Source organism: Erythrolamprus reginae, chromosome 3 (genome assembly GCF_031021105.1).
Source record: "Erythrolamprus reginae isolate rEryReg1 chromosome 3, rEryReg1.hap1, whole genome shotgun sequence".
Taxonomy (NCBI): domain Eukaryota; kingdom Metazoa; phylum Chordata; class Lepidosauria; order Squamata; family Dipsadidae; genus Erythrolamprus; species Erythrolamprus reginae.
This window is the reverse complement of record NC_091952.1, coordinates 141,562,067-141,582,925: the sequence shown is the minus strand read 5'-3', so window position 1 is coordinate 141,582,925 and position 20,859 is coordinate 141,562,067. Positions and strand designations below refer to the sequence as shown.

General features: G+C 41.1%; 1 protein-coding gene across 5 annotated transcripts in view; it reads right to left on the bottom strand.

Moving 5' to 3' along the window:
• Window positions 1-20,859, bottom strand: part of ALDH9A1 (aldehyde dehydrogenase 9 family member A1) — a 211,455-nt gene that overhangs the window by 62,748 nt on the left and 127,848 nt on the right. For all 5 annotated transcript variants that reach the window (XM_070746878.1, XM_070746881.1, XM_070746879.1 and 2 more), the window contains exons 7-8: window positions 11,244-11,384; window positions 9,308-9,496 (exon numbers count right to left, since the gene is read on the bottom strand). In XM_070746878.1, coding sequence (XP_070602979.1) covers window positions 9,308-9,496; window positions 11,244-11,384 — 330 coding nt within the window. The remainder of the gene's footprint in view (window positions 1-9,307; window positions 9,497-11,243; window positions 11,385-20,859) is intronic.

Sequence of the window (20,859 nt, the reverse complement as noted above, 5' to 3'; positions counted from 1 at the left end):
GCTTCAAGCAACAGTTTGGAGAAGGAGTGAAATTACCTGAGGCCATTCAGGTGTGGCTTAAATTTTTTCATGTTGATATTGATCCATCTGATATTGAAGAGCCACTGGACTTATGGCCGCAAAAATATGCAACAGAGAGACATAGTCGTTGCCTTTTCAAGTGAAAGCAAAGCCGAGAAACGTTATAGACATTTCCGAAGCCTGGCTGATTTAAAACATGGAGAAAAAGAAACATGGAGAATAAGAGTTCTGAGAGATCTCCCCAGACAGACTCTCCTGGAAAGGGCCTCCCTGAGACCAGTTACAAGCACCCTGTTTCGAAAGGGAGTCAAATTTACATGGGGATTTTCTACAGCTGTTTAAAGGCGATCAGTCTTTTAGAGCACGTTCATTTAAGGAGGGCAAGGAACTGGGGATTGCATTTGAAGAAGGTGGTGAAACCAGCAGGACAGTGGCTGCAGCTTTTATTGAAAGATGAAGAGGGGCTGACACTGCAACAGATTCTTCGAGCAGAAGAGGCACCCCAGAAGACCTCCTCCAAATTGATTTAGAGGAGTAGGAAAGGGAACGCCAGCTCAAGCAACTCGAAAGCCAAGTGGCTGCCTTAAGAAAAGAACGGAAACCAAGATATCTATGTGTGAAGAAACTGGAAATGAAGCATTTTCAATGACCTCTCTCTTTTTTAATGTAATCTTTCTTTCTTTTTTAATCCTTTGTTCTCTCTCTCTCTTTCCTTTTTGTTTGTTTTTGCTATTGTTAGGTCAATTTCCCTCCCCCTTGTTATGGGGGATGGAAAACAATTTATCATAAGTATAATATAAGATTTGAATTTTAAGGGGGGAATTGAGGGGAGGAGTTTGGAGGGGAGACTTAAATTTTTTTTTCTGTCAAGGGAGCCGGTTGTGGGAGGTGTAGTCAATAAGTGCCTTCGTGGAAGGACAAGTATTTAACTTGTCGTCCTTCCCAATAAAGTGTGTGTGTGTGGGGGGGGGGGAACCAGGGTGGAAGGCACGGTGGGGGTGTGAATAGGATATATAAGAAGAATATAGGTAAAGTAGGAACATTGCAAAAGGGTAATATAATTATATGCAATGTAGCCTATTATGTGAATGGACTGGCATTGAATTTGAAATGTCACAGGGTTTTGAGAATGGCTAGGGATAATAGGGTGGATATTTTGGTTTTAACAGAAACATATAAACAATGTCAAAAAAAGGTTAAACTTATAATAAATAACAATTGGAAATGGATCTATGAATCTTGAGGTAATCAAAATAGTAGAGGGGTAGCAATCCTTATTCATCAAAGAGTTCCTATAGAGGTGGTGGAAGTACAAAAAGATAGAGATGGGAGATGGGTATTTGTTAAAGGGAAAATAAATCAACAAAAAATAACATTGGCAGCAATTTATGTACCAAATGTTAATACAAAACAATTTATATTGAATACAAAGAGGAAGTTAGATAATTTTGGGGAAGGCTCAGAGTTTTTGGCTGGGGATTTCAATATACAACTAACAATGGGAATGGCAAATAGAAGATCACTGCATTTAAATAGACTTAATATGGTTGACCTTCATCAGAATATCCCGAATAGAGGTACGTTTTATTCCGCAAGACATAACATGTTCAGCTGCATTGATTACCGTATTTTTCGCTCTATAAGACGCACCTGCTGATAAGACGCACCTAGATTTTAGAGGAGGAAAAATAGAAAAAAAATATTTTGAGCCAAAAAGTAGGCTAAAATATTTATTACAATAACACTGCCCTAGGGGAATTGGGAAAATATACAAACAAGCAACATCTCACTTGGATCATTTTGATGTTAAATATAATTGACTTTCTACTAAAGCTCAGATACAAGGGTAAATAATAACTTGTATGACAATGCCAGGCAGCATCTTACATAAAGTAGCTAGCAGCTATCACTGTTAAAAGAGAATTTAATGAGTTTCAATCTCCTGGGTTAGATTAACTACACTTTGTAATACAGTAGAAACTTAATAATAGTCTCGCTAAAACTTTGGGTTTTTTTCTTCCTTTCAACAAATTTTTGAGAAGTGGAGGAAGTCAAATATCTGGGGATTTGCAAACTAATCAATCTGACACGTCTGAAAAAACTATAGTACAGAGAGAGAGAGATCTTGAAAACTGCAATAGTAGTTTACAACCTGGATATGGATAAAACTCTGAAATTTAGGAAATTTCACAGAATAACTTGTTAGACAACATAAAGAAGAATCTTGCCATGATATATTTATAAAGTTTAGATATTTCAAGACAAAATAGGCAGTACAGTAGAATCTCGACATGAGGGCGCCCGGTCGGACGCAGCGCGGGCCCACGCACCGGGAGCGAGCGAGCAAGCGGGCGGGTGGGCAGGGGGGGTTGTCCTCCAGTCCCAGAGGTGCTTGCGGGGCAGAGCATCATCCCGGGAGAGCCGCTCCGCCCGAGCCACAACGGGCCGCGGGTGGGCGAGCTTCGCTCCTGCCGCATCTGCCCGGAACGTCGGGCTCGGAGGGGCGACTTCTCTGGCGCGGGGCGGGGGCGCTTCTGCTTGGCCTGCTCCTGCCACTCTGCGGGCGAGGAAGAGGTCATCGTCGGCTGCTCTCCGGGGCGAAGGCGCTTTTGGGGCGAGCCCGCGGGCTCCCGGCCAGGCCTTTAGGCAAGGGGGGGGGGCTGTCGAGGCTGATCCTGCAGGCGGGAGGGCCCAGCGGCCTGCGCTGCCAAATCCCTGGACGGGCAGCTGGGCGGACGGGGGGCTGCTTCGGCTCCTCATCCCTCCTGCAGCGGTGCGCGTTATCTGCCCCTCCCCCGCCCGCCTCCGAGGGGAGGCCCCTAGTCTCTTCTTCCCCCGCGGGAGCCTCTCTGGCTGCTTTGCGGCGCGGGACCCCCTGCCTCCCCCGGTGTTGCGGGCTCTTTTCTCTTCCGAAATGCCCGCAGCCAGCGAAGCGCCTCTCCGCTCGCCAAGTGCCGCTTTGCTGCTTGCCTTCCGCCTTCCTTCCCGCTGATGCAGAGCGGCTTCCGAAGCGACGCGAAGATGGGTGAAGGTGGCTGGGCCGCTGACAGGGACAGGCGGCGAGCGCTCAGAGGGGGCACAGCCCGGAGCGAGACTTGGCCTCCGCTGCGGCTGCTTTTTGGGCTTGCGCCGCCCCCCCTCCCTGCCTGCATCTTCGCTCCATAAGACGCGGCTGATTTTTCATCCTACTTTGGGAGGAAAAAAACTGCGTCTTATGGAGCGAAAAATACGGTATATATTAATGAATAGAACGGGAATGTGCAAGTTAAAACATCTGAAATTAAAAGCATATGGCTGTCAGATCATGCTCCACTAATAGCGGTGGTTACAATGGATCAGGAAAAGAATCAAAGAACTTGGAAATATAATATGATAGTAACCGCAAACGAACAAGATAAACTTAAATTGCTAATGGAATTACGTGAGTATTTTAGAATAAATGACATAGGCCAGACTAAGCAATCAATTATATGGGATGCATGTAAAGCAGTTATGAGGGGACATTACATACGCTTGGAAGTTGATATTAGGAAGAGATGGGGGAGAGAAAGGGAGCCTAAGATAAGGGAAATAGATTTGATACAAGAGCAACTGAGAGCTATGAGAGGAAGGAAGTGGAATACCTTATTGAAATTAAAGAAGAAACAATTGAAAATGTTTGATGAGTTACAATGGAATAAAATGAGAATGGTAGTCAGACAAAGGATTATGGGATGGGCGACAAATTCAATGAAACAAATGGTAAGATGTTTAAAGAAAAGAAAGGAAAAATCCTGTATAATTTGATTTGATTTGTATGCCGGCCCTCTCCACAGACTCGGGGCAGCTAACAACAATAATGGCATTAAGTGACTCCAGTGGGTGTTGTGGTTGGCTTCAGGCCAGCTCCTGTGGCTGCTGATTTTGACGAAGTGCAGCGGGGGCCGTTTGTTTTCAGAAGACCAGTCTGGCTGCAGGATGAATCAGACAGTGAACCAGAAGCAGAGACAGGGAGAAAGTGGGAGCAAGAAGGGACTGGTGAGATAGAGAGGGGAATGGATTCAGTCAGCTCTCCAGCCAGAGGTTCATCTGAATCAGAAGGGGAAGAGTTAATGAGTAATCCCATTCTGAATGCTCGGGTCCGAAGAATGTTGGGAAGACAAGAGCAGCTGCGCAAATGCAGAAACAAATTATAGGGCACAGCTGATAAGACTTAATGACGCTGCTGCAACCTTGAAAAAAAGGGAAGGGTTGGAGAGATCTGTGTGAGAGATTATTGTTCAGCGTTGAGGAAAGTTTGATGAATTGTGGTTTGCTGCTCGCTGTGGTTTGCTGGACATTCTGACATTCCAGTTGTGGGTTATTGCTAGTTGCTGTAAGCCTGAAAGGCTCTTGCATGGACTGGAGTAATTAACTCTGACCTATTGACTACCTAAACTCACATTGCTCTGAAACTTCATGGTTTGCAGTTTTCTGAACATAAAAGAACAATCCTTGTTTGATTTTTACAAATCTGAGTGTGTGTGTGTTTGATTCCTTACTTTGTTCTTGGGGGGCTTGAGGCCAGGCAGAACAATGGGAAGGTGAGATATGGTAAAGATCAGTTGGAGAAAAGAATGAGGAACTATGAAGATCTTTCTAAAGAACAGGTGAATGTTGGAGTCATTAATGTTGGGAAAAAAGTGAATGAAGAAGATAGACAAATGTTAAATGAAGAATTACACAAGAGGACATAGCTAAAGTAATTAAAGGGTTGAAACTAGCCAAAGCATCAGGCCCCCGATGGGTATACAGGGGAATTTTATAAGACTTATATGAAGGAATTGATACCGCATTTGGGAAAGTTGGTGTACTTAAAACTTATAGTATCCCACAGACTTGGAGGACAGTAGAAATTGTTACTATCCCGAAAAAGGATCAAGATTTAAGGGACCCAGGTTCCTATCAGTCTGGCAAATCAGGATTATAAAATATTTATGAAGGTATTGAGAAATAGACTTGAGAATATTTTGCCGAAAATTATTGAGGAAGACCAATATGGATTTGTAAAGGGAAGGAAGATAGGTGAACCAATAAGAAATCTTAATGTGATGCAGCATGCTACCGTTACCAAGAAGAAGTTGGGCATTTTGGAATTAGATGTGTATAAAGCTTTTGATAAAGTTAATCATAGTTATTTATGTAAGGAGCTAAATATGGGGGATACATTTTGTGAGATTATAAAGGGAATCTACAGTAAAAATATAGCATACGTAAGAGTGAATGGACAAAGAATGCATAGTTTTAAAATTCAAAATGGGACCAAGCAGGACTGCCCGTTATCCCCAATGTTATTTGTAATGGCAATAGAGACATTAGCCAATATGATAAGACAGGATAAGAAATGGAATGGATATAAAATTGGAGATGTAGAAATAAAATAAAATTTATTTGCAGATGATGCAATCATATTGACTCAAACTCCGATGGAAATTATTAAAGGAATAAAGAATATACTATTAGATTTTAAACAGCAATCGGGGCTATCAGTCAATATGGCAAAATCAGAGATTATGTTCCTGAATGTTGGTCCCAGAGAACAGATACTTATTAAGAAAGAGTCTGGACTGAAGTTGAGACTAAAGACAATGAAGTATCTGGGAATATGGTTATTAAGGAATTTGGAGAAAATGATGGAGGTTAATTACAGACAGATTTGGATGAAAATGATAAAACAGATGAAGAGCTGGAAAAAGAAAGGGTGATAATCCCAAAGATGATGTATTTGTTTCAGGTAATGCAAGATGTTTTACCTGGGGTAAAATTAAAAGAATGGGATAGAAGACTAAACTATTGGATAGAAGGGGATAAAAGATCAAGAATAAGAAAGAAATGGCTAATAGCAGTAGATAAAGATGGGGGCTGAGGAAGCCCATGCTTAGAATTATATAGTGATGCATTTCAAATTGAAAGATTAATGGAGTTACAGGTATACGAAACTAAATGGGTTAAGTTGGAAAAGGAGATGTAATAGAGAATATTTACAACTTGGAACAAAACCGATGTAGATAAATTAATAGGCCCTTTGAAAGGGACCTTAGAAATTTGGAAAAAGTGGCAGGGGAAAATAGGATTAAATAAATCTAAGCTCTCAACGTTGTATATTATGAATAGAGATAATGAAATAAACCTGAATAAGATAATAAGATAATAGGCGAGTTGAAGAGTAAGGGCATAAACAGAATGGAACAGTTATATGAGAATAATGGAAGAGTTAGCAGAACTCGTATAGAATGGTGGCTAGGGCAACAGAGATGGTTGCAGACAAATGCAATATATGCATATTTGAATGAAAGAGAATAAAGAAGTACTACTCAGAGAAGAGATAGAATTAGAGAAATTTTTAAGAAATAAACATGATAATGTAAGGTCACAGGCAGGTACTATATATAGGATGTTAATGCAGGTAGACGGGTGTGTAATTCAAGGATTAACTAGTTGGTGGCAAAGTGAACTTCGAACAGATGCACAAGAGATGTAGAATATAGTGGAGAATATAAGGAAAATTAAGAATACAAGGGTTAGAGAAATGAGAAGGAAAATATTACATAAGTGGTATTATATACCTGTACAACTTGCGCATGTTTGTTGGCACAGATGTCAGGAGAGAGGGGTATTTATGCATATGTTTTAGGAGTGTCCAGTAGTATAGAAATTTTGGAAAGAGATGCAAGATGAGATTAATAGGATGCTGAATATAAAATGGGTGATTACAAAGGAGGTGGCAGTACTAATAACGAGGAGGGATATGGGTGACTTTAGAGAAATTAAAGAAACAACTATAGAAAGTGTCGAAGCAGTAATAGTTTTAGATTGGAAGGATGCAACAAAATGGACGTTACAAAACTGGTATCGGTACATGGTAGAACACATTCAATTTGAAATTATGGAAATTAAAATGAATACAATCGATGAAAATAAAGTGGAAAAACTGATGGGAAGAGGGGACAGGGTCAGAGGTTTTATGGCTAGTAGAATTCGATTGTTAAATTATTTGAATTCCATCACTGGTTATATACGAGCCACGGTGGTGCAGTGGTTAGAGTGCAGTACTTTAGGCTTCTTCTGCTGATTGCCCGCTGACTGCAACTTGGCAGTTCAAATTTCACCAGGCTCAAGGTTGACTCAGTCTTCCATCCTTCCAAAGTGAGTAAACTTAGGACCCAAATTGTTGGGGGAAATAAACTGACTCTGTAAACTGCTTAGAGAGGGCTGTAAAGCACTGTGAAGCAGTATATAAACCCAGGTGCTATTGCTATAGATGAATACGAAATGTGAATGAATATTAAAATGAAAATAGGACTAATAAATGCTCTTTTGTATATTTCTTAGAGATGAAGTAAGATCCCTTGCTAGTTTTGGTCATTTGTATCTCCATGAAGACCCAATTAATGAGTACATAGGTTTTTTATTATTGTAAACTGCCTAGAGTTACCAATAAATTTTATAAATAAATAAATAAATAAAGAAGCAAAACAAATAGACCACACCGCTTCCCTATTGAGTTTAGGTACACTCATATTCACATATTATACCTATTTATTCCTTATCTATTTATTTATACTATAGGGGATAAAGATGAGACATTTATTTATTTATTTTGCAGTACTGAATGGAATAAAAAGAGTTGAGACATATTTTGCCCTTAAAATCATATTTTGGGGGATGGAGGAGGATATTTTTACCCTCTCCCGGCTCCAATGAAGCCTTTGGAGCCTGAGAAAGGCGAATGCCTACTGGGCCCACCAGAAGTTGGGAAACAGGCTGTTTCTGATCTCCAGAGGGTCTCCGGGTGGGGATGGGGAATTTGTTTTCGCCCTCCCCAGGCATTGAATTATGGGTGTGGGCACTCGCACATGCGTGATAGCGCATGCTTATGCACTTTCGGCACCCAAGGAAAAAAAGGTTCGCCATCACTGCTATAAGCATTTATAGTTATTGACTTACCTCCTTGCAGCAAAAAACAAACTGACAGTTTCAGCAGTCTGATCCCTCCAACATTTTGCTTCCATGCAGCTTTAGTTTCACTTTCAGTTTAGCATGTGGGCTTGCCAGCAACTTCAATCAATCAGCTGAGTGTCAGGAGGTAGATATCAGTGGCTTATGCTAAGTAGGCTCTGCTGTCATTTGCTGCAAGGAGGTAAATTGCTGGCAGGCAGAGACCAAAGATTGAGGGTGGATGGGTGGAGGCTACATTCAGTGTATAAAACGCACCCAAGTGTCAATGAACCAAATAGCATCTGAGAAATAAATCACATTCCACTCCTGTGCTCTCACACAAGGTTCGATTTATTAACTTCGCCATGTTGGATTCGCTACTCAGGAATTCCAACACTAAATCATCTTCAGTTCCCCATCCAGGTTAAGGTTCATCTTACATCCCCACACCCACAAGTGCAATCATGTGGACCAATCCGGTGCAGGGATTCACTGGCTTCTTCATTTGTTCAGTTGACCTTGGACTCTGTGTAAGGAATGTGTGGTGGTATCAATCTCTCTCTCTCTCTCTCTCACCCCTCCCATTCTCTATCGCTGCTAACTGTGGCAGGGCCAAAGCCTCTAACTTCACATAACGTCTTTCAGCCTGACACCAAGTTTTCACCCTCTTTTGCGGGGTAAAAATGTGCATCTTATACTCTGAAAAATATGGTAGGTTGATGAGAGGCACACCACCGGACACACCACTGGACTATTAAAAAATTATCTACAGTAAACGCTGCTCAAATCTGAGTATTTTTTAAATAAGAGATAAAAACACTAATGTAAGACCTACAGTTAAGCATGCCAAATTTTATTCCAAATGTAGTTTGTGCTCATTGTTTTTATTAACCCAATTATAGTTTGTTAAACAGATGTGTTTAGCCATAAACATTTCAGACACAAAAAAGCACCTTTATTCTAACTTGAATACTCAGTTTTGCACATAATATATAATATGATGCCTGTAGGATTCATATTTTTTTACTTTCGGTTGTGTGGGCTTGGCTTAGTAGGTGAGGCAGGGGTAGGATACTGCAAAATCCCCATTTCCTCACGATCAGCTGGGATTCAGGAGGCAGAGAATAGAGGGGGCGGGGACAGTCAGAGGTGTTATTTACCAGTTCTCCAAACTACTCAAAATTTCTGCTACTGGCTCTCCAGAACTGGTCAGAACCTGATGAAATCCACCTCTGGCCTGTACGATGTTCTAGCACCTCATGTGGCAGATGAGTGAAGTATTTTCAATAGCCCAATCCCTCAGGATAAGGTTCATAAAGATAATACTCACCTGCTCCTTTGCTTGTTTAACAAAACTCAAGACCTTCTCCAGGTGTGCCTTGTTGATAAGTGCTCCCATCCTTGTATCTTGCAGCAGGGGGTCACCAATTTTGATGTTCTGAGTCTGTTTCACAACTTCTTTGGTGAAGGCCTCCAGGGCTGCTTGTTGTACAAACACTCGAGTACCATTGCAGCAAACCTGAGGCACAGAGACAGGCTTAAAAAAGGGCCCATTTTCAGAATTGACTACTAATTTACAGATAGTTCTCCACTTATGACCACCATTGGATCCAGAATTGGGTCACTGAGTGACCCACATAGGTTGTTAAGCAGAATGCTAGGGAGAAGGCCTGGGCCTTGCAGGTGTGGTGGGGCAGGGAAAGGGCACAGGTCTTCCCCAACACACAGGCCCTCCCCCTGTCCCACCAGGGAGAATACCCACAAAAACTATGGCATTTGCTATTGTTTTTGCTAGATTTGAGGCCTGTTTCTCCATTGGGCCTTAATCATTCTGGAAGAATAGATCTCAAATCTGGTGAAAATGCTAGCAAATGCTATGTTGTTCTGAAAGGCTCAGAATGCTGGTGTTCACTAATGTTTTTGCCTCTGAAGATTGGGGGGACGGGGGAATGCTGGCATTTGTCAGCATATTCATCAGACTTGAAATCTGGTGGACTTCTTCCCACTACACAGAGAAGAGAAATCCATCAGCATGCTGAAGGAATAGGCTTCCAATCCAACATTCTCTCCACTTGCAATCTTCCCTGATGGCCTCTCCAACGTTTTTCTGGGGAAGCTGGCAGAGAAGATTTCAAATAGTGATCACAGGACACTTTGAAACTGCTCATAAACGTGAACAAATTGCCAAGCACTTGAAATACGGTCATATGATGCCAGCAGTTGTAATGCAACATTTTACAATGGTCAGAAGTGATTTATGGGCAGCAAAGCACCCATTCAAAGTCTGTCATGCCTGCAAACAATCATTAAATAACCGATCATAAGTTGAGGTTTACCTGTACTGACATTTCTGCATTGATTTAATATCTCTTTGGAACAACAATCAGTAACAAATATAAATGTCAAATCAAATCAAATAATTATAAAGTCTGTGAGGAGTAAACAAACATTAGAAAATAATACCAGTCTTGAAAAGCAGTTTGGATCTTAGATCACAGCACAAGTTTAGGCATTCTTCCTCACCAGAATGAAATAAGAAAAAGGTTTGTGGAATGATAAGGCACCAAATTTTTCTTAGAGATTCTGATAAACATTTCTGTATTACAATACAGTAGCACCTCTACTTAAGAACTTAATTCGTTTCCTGCCCAGGTTCTTAACGAGAAAAGTTTATAAGTAGAAGCAATTTTTCCCATAGGAATCAATGTAAAAGCAAATAATGCGTGCAAACCCATTAGGAAAGAAATAAAAGCTCGGAATTTGGGTGGGAGGAGGAGGAGGAAGAGGAGGAGGAGGACTGTCATTGCCGAAGGAAGAAGGTGAGGTGAGGGTGAGGGGAATGAAAAAAATCCAAAACTTTAAGGCTTAAAAAAAAAAAAGAGGGACTCTGAGGTGGCAAGGAGAAGCATGCGCCTCCCATACACCCCGCGCGAGGCTGCCTCCCATACACTGCGCCAGAGAGGGGGGGGAACCTCCCAGGTGGGCGAGAGGGGGCAACCTCCCTCTCCTTTGACCGAAAGGCTGCTGCTGCTGCTGCTACCTGCCTCCTCCCCATGCTAAAGGGCTCCCCTCTCCTCTCGCTCGCTTTGTAGACAGCGCTTTTCCTTCACTGTGATGACTCCTCGGTTTGGCTGCAGCCGAGTTGATCCGGCCGGAGTGAAGCACCCCCTTTTGCCCAGCAACTTTGCACTGAGTGTATGAGAGGCAGTGGGAGGGAGTCACCAGATCCACAGCTTCTTCTCTGTTAGATAAAGAAAATTGCATACCTCACCCTGGGTAAGGAAATTAGCCATGAGGGCTCCTTTCACAGCATTTTCCAATACACAGTCAGAAAAGATAATGAGGGGAGACTTTCCTCCTAACTCTAAAGTAACAGGTTTGATCCCTTTGGCTGCCATTTCCATAATCTATTGGGGGGAAAACAGAACAAGATATAACAGTTAACACAGGCAATTATAATTATATCTTTCTTGGTAAGTGCAAAGAGCCTCAGCTAGAATTTGTTGAATAAAAATCCACCTCAAATACAAAATTATTGCTCTTTTCCAGTGAATTAGTCAGGGCATAAGTGAACATTTCCAAGCAGTTACCTCACATAAATATGATATTTTTGATATAAACATCTAAACATTTAAGGAGCAACAGGCCTTTATTCAAGCTTTCTTGATACAAGTATTAAGAATGTTTTTTTCTTCTCACTATAATGAATATTGTTTTATTTGAGCTGTTGTTAATTATGTATTTTATTGCTATTTTGACTATAAAATGCTGCCAGATGCTTTACCATAGAAAAAATAACTTATAAATACATTGAGTAAGGATTACTGGATAATTTTTCATCAACATGCAATTCAGAAGTAGAATCTGGATTAATAAGTGATTTTCACATTTCCAAAGACTTTGTGATTTCAATGGAATATCTGTAAATAACTGGCAAATATGTAAATTGCACTATGAACAGGTCTACCAGCCTTTCAAACTGGCAGTTCTAGTTAATGGCAAAGCAACTCCATCTCTTCTTTTTTAAATAAATAAGTGTTTGGGTTTTTTTTTAACACAAAACATATACATTTTTATGAAGAAAGTGTTTTCTGGATCCTTTCTCTTATACAATTTCTTATAATGTAGGAGGGACATGATCAAAACATTTAAATATGTTAAAGGGTTAAATAAAGTTCAGGAGGGAAGTGTTTTTAATAGGAAAGTGAACACAAGAACAAGGGGGCACAATCTGAGGTTAGTTGGGGGAAAGTCCAGAAGCAATGTGAGAAAATATTATTTTACTGAAATAGTAGTAGATGCTTGGAACAAACTTCCAGCAGATGTGGTTGGCAAATTCACAGTAACTGAATTTAAACATGCCTGGGATAAACATATATCCATCCTAAGATAAAATACAGGAAATAGTATAAGGGCAGACTAAATGGACCATGAGGTCTTTTTCTGCCATCAATCTTCTATATTTCTATGTTCCTATAATATATCTTGCTTTCAATTTCAGCCATATTCTTCTTTTTTCCATAATTTGTAATCCTTACTCTTTTTTTCCTTACACTTAATTGTAAGTGTGCCCTGTTATTATAGTCTCTCTTTCTCAGCACTTTTTAAGCTTCCATTGTAGTTCTTCAACCCTCCACATTTAAATCTTTCATTAATTTTGCATTCAAAACACCAATTTCATCTACTGAAGTTTTCTATCATCTATAACATAACTCATCTTATTTCACTTTTACATACATATAAAATCATTTTGTTCATATTTTTAGTACTAGTACAATTCATTTTCTTCCTTTCCTTCTCAAATATATTCAAAATCAACATTTTACGATTATACACCCTTAATTTTTTTGTTTTCTTTAACAATCCATTTATTTGATGGATGATCTCTGGCTGGCCCGGGACAGGGGGCGGTCCTCTGTCCTGGTGCTTTTTGACCTCTCAGCAGCTTTCGATGCCATCGACCATGGTATCCTTCTTCACCGGCTGGAGGGGTTGGGAGTGGGAGGCACTGTTCTCCAGTGGTTCTCCTCCTACCTCTCCAGTCGATTGCAGTCGGTGTTAGTGGGGGGTCAGAGGTCGACCTCTAGGTCTCTCTCTTGTGGGATGCCTCAGGGGTCGGTCCTCTCCCCCCTGCTATTCAATATCTACATGAAACTGCTGGGTGAGATCATCCAAGGGCATGGGGTGAGGTATCATCAGAACGCTGATGATACCCAGTTGTACATCTCCACCCCATGTTCAGTCAGTGAAGCGGTGGAAGTGATGTCTCGGTGCCTAGAGGCTGTTAGGGTCTGGATGGGTATCAGCAGGCTCAAACTCAACCTTGACAAGACGGAGTGGCTGTGGGTTTTGCCTCCCAAGGACAATTCCATCTGTCCGTCCATTACCCTGGGGAGGAAGTTATTGACCCCCGTGGAGAGGGTCCGCATCTTGGGCGTCCTCCTCGATCCACAGCTAACATTAGAGCACCATCTTTTAGCTGTGGTGAGGAGGGCGTTTGCCCAGGTTCACCTGGTGCACCAGTTGCGCCCCTATCTGGACAAGGAGTCATTGCTCACTGTCACTCATGCCTTCATCACCTCGAGGTTCGACTACTGCAATGCTCTCTACATGGGGCTACCTTTGCATAAGGACATCTAGGTTAGATGGCGAGATCTCTAGATTGCAGTCCTTAGTTTGTAGCTTGCAGTCAGAAGTGGAAAGATTGTCCCAGCCACGTGCTGTAATGCAGCCATGTGTCCAGCCTCCACTTCCACAGCGCCCCCCGAGGAGGAGGGCTGTGTGGACAACTGTCGGTTCAGGAAGATTGCGTGCAGTTGAGCAAAAACATAGCAATTTTGGTCTCTCTGTATCGAATTCCTATAGTGTTCTTGCGGATTTAAATAGTAAGGATGTTGGAGATATTAGCAAGGTCCCTCAGGCAGAGAATGAGGGGATGTTCAAAGGGGAAGTTGTCGTAAATGTCACCAAACCATCAAGTACAGTTAGTAGAAATAAAAAGAGGACACATTTTCTTGTGGGTGATTCGACCGTTAGAGGTGTTGATTTGGGACAGATCAAGGATGTGGTTAAGGTGCTGAGGTGTCTCCCAGGGGCCACTGCCAGCAGGGACAGGAGGCGGATTACAAACATTGTTAAGACTGTGAGTAAAGGTAATAACGTTGATGTGGTGGTGCATCTTGGCACAAATGATTTGTCCCAGAGAAATGTTAATGTAGTAAAAAGAGATTTTCAATGTCTAAGTGTGGAGCTGGGTAAAATAACTGATTCAGTGACTTTCTCAGAGGTGTTACTGGTTTGTGGCCAAGAGGATAAAACAACGTGTATCAGAGAGTTTAATGTGTGGTTAAGGCAGTGGTGTAAAGCTGAAGGTTTTGGCTATGTAAGTCATGATGTCAGTAGGTGGTCTAATAGGGAGTTGTTTAAGAGGGATGGTTTGCATCCATCATACAGAGGTACCCAGGTGCTCGGTGAGGAATTCAGAACTTTTTTGGACAGGCATTTAAACTAGGTAAAGGGGACAGAGATGTAACTGATGTGGGTGATTTCTGTTCCCGACCAATGAGGATAAAGCAGTTTTTGGAAGCTTATGAAAAGGGAGCTGCAAATAATATAGATGTAGTTGTTGATGATAAGGGGCAAACTAATAACGAAAATAATGTTCTTCGGGTAATGTGCACAAATGCTCGAAGCTTGAGCAACAAGCTCTGTGAATTAATGGCCATAATATCTAGAGATAATTTGGACCTGGTTGCCATAACTGAGACATGGTTTAAGGATTCTAATGAATGGGAAATATCCATACCAGGATATACACTGTATAGGAAGGATAGAATAGAGAGAAGGGGAGGTGGAGTAGCCATTTATATTAAAGAAAGTCTAAAAACAACACTAATTCAAAATACGTGTCAAGATCTAGAGACTCTCTGGATTTGCATGCAAAATAAAGAAGGTTCTGTCATTAGAATTGGGGTGATCTATAGGCCTCCAGGGCAATCCGAGGAATATGACAACAAGATGGTGGATGAAATTACCCAAATGGCAGTAAAGGGAGATATTGTGGTTATGGGTGATTTCAACATGCCTGATGTTGACTGGAATATCCCCAGTGCCCTTACATGCAAAAGTAAGAATATAGTAGAGGCCTTTACAGGAGCAGCTCTGGCACAGCTGGTTAAGACACCAACTAGAGGGGAGAATATTCTAGATTTAGTTTTTACGAATGGGAATTGGGTTTCAGATGTCAAGGTGGGAGAAATTTTAGGTTGCAGTGACCATCTATGTTTGTGGTTTGATGTAAAAACTCATTGTGAGCAATCCTATAATGCAACCAAAGTATTGGATTTCAGAAAAACAAATTTTAATGCAATGGGAGAATATTTAGATAATGAATTAAAGGGGAGGGATAAAATGGCAGGAGCGAGCATCCAGTGGACTGTATTAAAAAAGGCCATCTTAAAAGTCACTGGACTGTATGTAAGACAAATAACTAAAGGTAAAAGGAAGAAGAAACCGCTATGGTTTGGCAATGATGTAAGGGCTATAGTCAATGAAAAAAAGGCTGCCTATAGGAGGTATAAAGAGTCTGGAAGTATAGCTGATAGGGAGGTATATAAAATGAGACAGAAGGAGGCAAAACAGATAATGTATGCTGCTAAAGCCTCAAAAGAGGAAGAAATTGCCAAATCTGTAAAGAAGGGGGATAAAACCTTCTTCAGATATATTAATGATAAGAAGAAGAAAAACTGCGGCATCACGAAGCTTAGTACCGGGAATAATACATGCATTAATGGGAATAAGGAGATCGCTGACCATTTCAATAGCTACTTCTGTTCAGTTTTCTCAAAAGACACCTTACAAAATAATACTATAGAGGGATATAGCATTGCTTCCAGCTGTACGGATTCAGCTCCAGTGATCTTAGAAGCCGATGTCTTAGAAGAACTTGAACGATTAAAGATAAATAAGGCAATGGGTCCAGATGGCATCCACCCCAGAGTTCTTAAAGAACTCAGATCTGTCATTGCTACCCCCCTGACTGATTTGTTTAACCAATCCTTGTTAACAGGAGAAGTTCCTGAGGATTGGAGAATGGCCAGTGTTGTGCCTATTCACAAGAAGGGCAGTAGAGAAGAAGCTGGTAACTACAGGCCAGTTAGCTTGACATCAGTTGTAGTTAAAATGATGGAGACTCTACTCAAAAAGAGGATAAATCAGCACCTAAAAAACAATAACTTATTAGACCCAAATCAGCATGGCTTTACTGAAGGCAAATCATGTCAGACTAATCTCATTGATTTCTTTGACTATGTCACAAAGGTGTTGGATGAAGGTGGTGCCGTGGATATTGCCTACCTGGACTTCAGCAAAGCCTTTGATACGGTTCCACATAAAGAGCTGATAGATAAATTAGTGAAGATTGGACTTAATCCCTGGATAGTTCAATGGATTTGCAGCTGGCTGAAGCGTAGACATCAGAGAGTTATTGTTAATGGCGAATATTCTGAGCAGAGTCAGGTTACAAGCGGTGTGCCACAAGGATCTGTTCTGGGTCCTATTCTTTTTAATATATTTGTGACTGACATAGGGGAAGGTTTGGTAGGGAAGGTTTGCCTATTTGCCGATGACTCTAAAGTGTGCAATAGGGTTGATATTCCTGGAGGCGTCTGTAATATGGTAAATGATTTAGCTTTACTAGATAAATGGTCTAAGCAATGGAAACTGCAGTTTAATGTTTCCAAATGTAAAATAATGCACTTGGGGAAAAGGAATCCTCAATCTGAGTATTGTATTGGCAGTTCAGTGTTGGCAAATACTTCAAAAGAAAAGGATTTAGGGGTAGTGATTTCTGACAGTCTCAAAATGGGTGAACAGTGCAGTCAGGCGGTAGGGAAAGCAAGTAGGATGCTTGGCTGCATAGCTAGAGGTATAACAAGCAGGAAGAGGGAGATTATGATCCCACTATATAGAATGCTGGTGAGACCACATTTGGAATACTGTGTTCAGTTCTGGAGACCTCACCTACAAAAAGATATTGACAAAATTGAACGGGTCCAAAGACGGGCTACAAGAATGGTGGAAGGTCTTAAGCATAAAACGTATCAGGAAAGACTTAATGAACTCAATCTGTATAGTCTGGAGGACAGAAGGAAAAGGGGGGACATGATCGAAACATTTAAATATATTAAAGGGTTAAATAAGGTCCAGGAGGGAAGTGTTTTTAATAGGAAAGTGAACACAAGAACAAGGGGACACAATCTGAAGTTAGTTGGGGGAAAGATCAAAAGCAACATGAGAAAATATTATTTTACTGAAAGAGTAGTAGATCCTTGGAACAAACTTCCAGCAGATGTGGTAGATAAATCCACAGTAACTGAATTTAAACATGCCTGGGATAAACATATATCCATCCTAAGATAAAATACAGAAAATAGTATAAGGGCAGACTAGATGGACCATGAGGTCTTTTTCTGCCGTCAGACTTCTATGTTTCTATGTTCAGAAACTTCAGATCGTGCAGAATGCGGCTGCGAGAGCAATCATGGGCTTTCCTAGATATGCCCATGTATCATCAACACTCCGCGGCCTGCACTGGCTGCCGATCAGTTTCCGGTCACAATTCAAAGTGTTGGTTATGACCTATAAAGCCCTAAATGGCATCGGACCAGAATACCTTCGGGACCACCTTCTGCCGCACGAATCCCAGGGACCGATTAGGTCCCACAGAGTTGGCCTTCTCCGGGTCCCGTCAACAAAACAATGTCATCTGGCGGGACCCAGGGGAAGAGCCTTCTTTGTGGCAGCCCCAGCCCTCTGGAATCAACTCCCCCTGGTGATTAGGACTGCCCCCACCCGCCTTGCCTTTCGCAAACTCCTAAAAACCCACCTATGTCGCCAGGCATGTGGAAATTGATATACCGCTAGCTGTTCTGTTTTATGTATGGTTTGTCTAGATTGTAAGACTGTCTTTTATAATGGGTTTTTTAAAAATTGTTTTTAATATTGGATTTGTACATTATGTATGGCTTATTGTGAGCTGCTCCGAATCCTCGGAGAGGGGTGGCATACAAATCTAATAAATTATTATTATTATTATTATTATTATTATTATTATTATTATTATTATTATTATTATTATTGTTATTATTATTAATTATGTCAATACAACACATCAAACGAGATCACTATATGCTGGATTTCGTATTTCATCACCAGTCGGGTACTTCCCAAGCACCTAGGACTGCGTGATGTAGCAGCGAATTATGTTTGCCGATCCCAGTAAAGCAGCCTTTTGCAATTGACAGATGGAGATTTTGTCAATTCCGATGGTTTTCAAATGTCCGCTGAGATCCTTTGGCACTGCGCCCAGCCTGCCAAGTACCACTGGGACCACTTTCACTGGCTTATGCTAGAGTTGTTATTATTATTATTATTATTATTATTATTATTAACCTATTTTTCAATATTTAGCTTACTTCATAGTACGATTAAGATTAATCCCATTCCCTTTTTCTATTTTATTTTTAAAAATATTTTGCCAATTATAACATTCATCATTTATTATCTGTTTTCAATTTAACATATATAAAAAAGCTATTTTCCAAAAATTAACAAAGATTTTTAGTACTAGTATAATTCTATTAAATCTTATTTGTATCTACCCCTACAAAAACTTCTTTTCTTCCTCCCTCCTTATTCTTCCCTTTTTTTTATCTATTGGTCCCGCTCCTATTCCATTTTGTATTAATTTTCTATTTATCCTGTTATTCCTTTCTCTTTGTTTCTTTTTTCCCTTTTAAAAATTCTATCTATATCTTTTCTTCTGGACCTTTCTAATCACCATTCAATAGATTTTGTGTGTGCATATATTCCTCTTCAGCATTTTCGTTCTTTTCTTCTTGTTATCCCCATCCCCCCTTTTAAAATCTATTTCTTTTTTGGAAAATTTTCCCTTTTCCCTCTCTGCTCTTTCCATAACCTTGTAAACCTCGGTGAAATTGACTAATTGATTTTCATTTCTAACGAAAAGAAGTTAGTCCTGTATTGTTGTGCACGGAATGTTATAAGCTACTTCCACGGAAGGCAGTAATTCAGCCCAATTGGTTTGTTGGTAACTCACATAGCACCTGAGGTATTGTTCCACTAGGGCATTGGCCTTCTCTGCTGCTCCATTAGTAGAAGGGTAGAATGCAGAACTCAGTCCTTGGGTGGTACCAATGGTGCGGACGAACTCTCTCCAGAATCTGGTGGTGAATTGGACCCGCCGATCTGATATGATTCTACGGGGGACTCCATGCAATCTGTAAATGTGTTTTAGAAACAATTTAGCCAGATGTCTGGCTGTGGGCAGTCCCGAAAAAGCGACGAAATGAGCTTGTTTAGAGAATAAATCAATGACAGTTCAAATAACAGTGTTTCCCTTGCTCTTGGGGAGTTTCATGATGAAATCCATTGCTATTTCTTCCCAGGGTCTACTAGGGTTGGCGACTTGCTGCAGCAACCCTGGCAGTTTGCCAGGTCTATGTTTCCTGGTGGCACAGGTGGCATAACTTCTCACATAGTCTTCTACTTCTGCTCACATTCTAAGCCACCAGAACTGCCTTCACACTAGGTGCAATGTTTTCAGGAACCCGAAATGACTTCCTAGTCTGGAGTCATGACTCAGTTGGAGAATCTGTAATCACAGGCTGGTAAGCACATATAATTTAGTTCCCTTCCAAGCTAAACCTTCTCTCAGTGTTAGGATTTCCTTGTGGTTGCTGAACCACTTGTCGGTTGGCAAGGCAGACTTCAGTTTTTAATCCCACTCTTTCTCTCTTGGTAAGGATTGTCTCCTAGTCTGGCCTCAGGTGTGGACCAGTGCAACCTTCTCTATACTTCCCGAAAGTGGAGGAACACATGGAACAATTGGATGGATCTCTTCCACTCTTTGGCTTTTATACTGGAGTTTACGTGACAATGCATCAGCAAGAAGATTCCTTCCAGCTGGGATATATTTTAGTTTGAACTTGAATAGTTTAAAGTATTGGGCCAATCGTGCTTGCTTAGGAGAAAGTTTTTGAGGGGTCCTTAATGCCTCGATGTTCTTATGTTCAGTCCAAACCTCAAAAGGAATTGGGGCCCCCTCTAGGAATTGTCTCCATGTTTCCAATGCCACACGTATAGCAAAAGCTTCCTTCTCCTATATGGCCCATTTTCTTTCGGTGGGGATCAGCTTTTTGGAAAGGTATGCACACAGTAACAATTGTCCTTTCTCATTCTCCTGTAATGACACAGCCGCTACTGCCACATCACTGGCGTTTGATTGAATCACAAACTTTCACTCTGGGTCCGGGTGTTGCAGAATTGGCTCTTTGGTGAAAAGTCTTTTGAGCCTCTTGAAAGCTTTCTAGCATTCCATTGTCCACCTAATAGGCTGAGAAGGTTTGGGCTTAGTAAGGGTTGACCCAGTCTTTAGTAGTTCAGTTAGGGGCAAGGCAACTGCTGTGAAAGCTGGAATGAATTGTTGGTAGAAATTCGCAAATCCTAAGAAACTCTGCAATTGTTTGCGTGTGCGGAGAGCTTGCCAATCAAGTACCACCTTCACTTTGGCTGGGTCCATCTCTATGCCTCAGTTTGAGATGCGGTATCCCAAATAGTCTACTGATGTTTTATGAAATTTGCATTTGGAAAGTTTTACATAAAGTTTAGCAGCCAAAAGTTGTTTCAAGACTTGTCTCGAATTTGACGTACTGTAGTCAGACAGGTTTTGACTGTAGATAAGAATGTCATTTAAATACACCAAAACTACATTGTATGTTTTATGTACTGCATGAATACTGCTGGGTCTCCCTTTAGTCCAAACGGCATGACACAAAATTGGAAACTCCCCAATGGGCACCT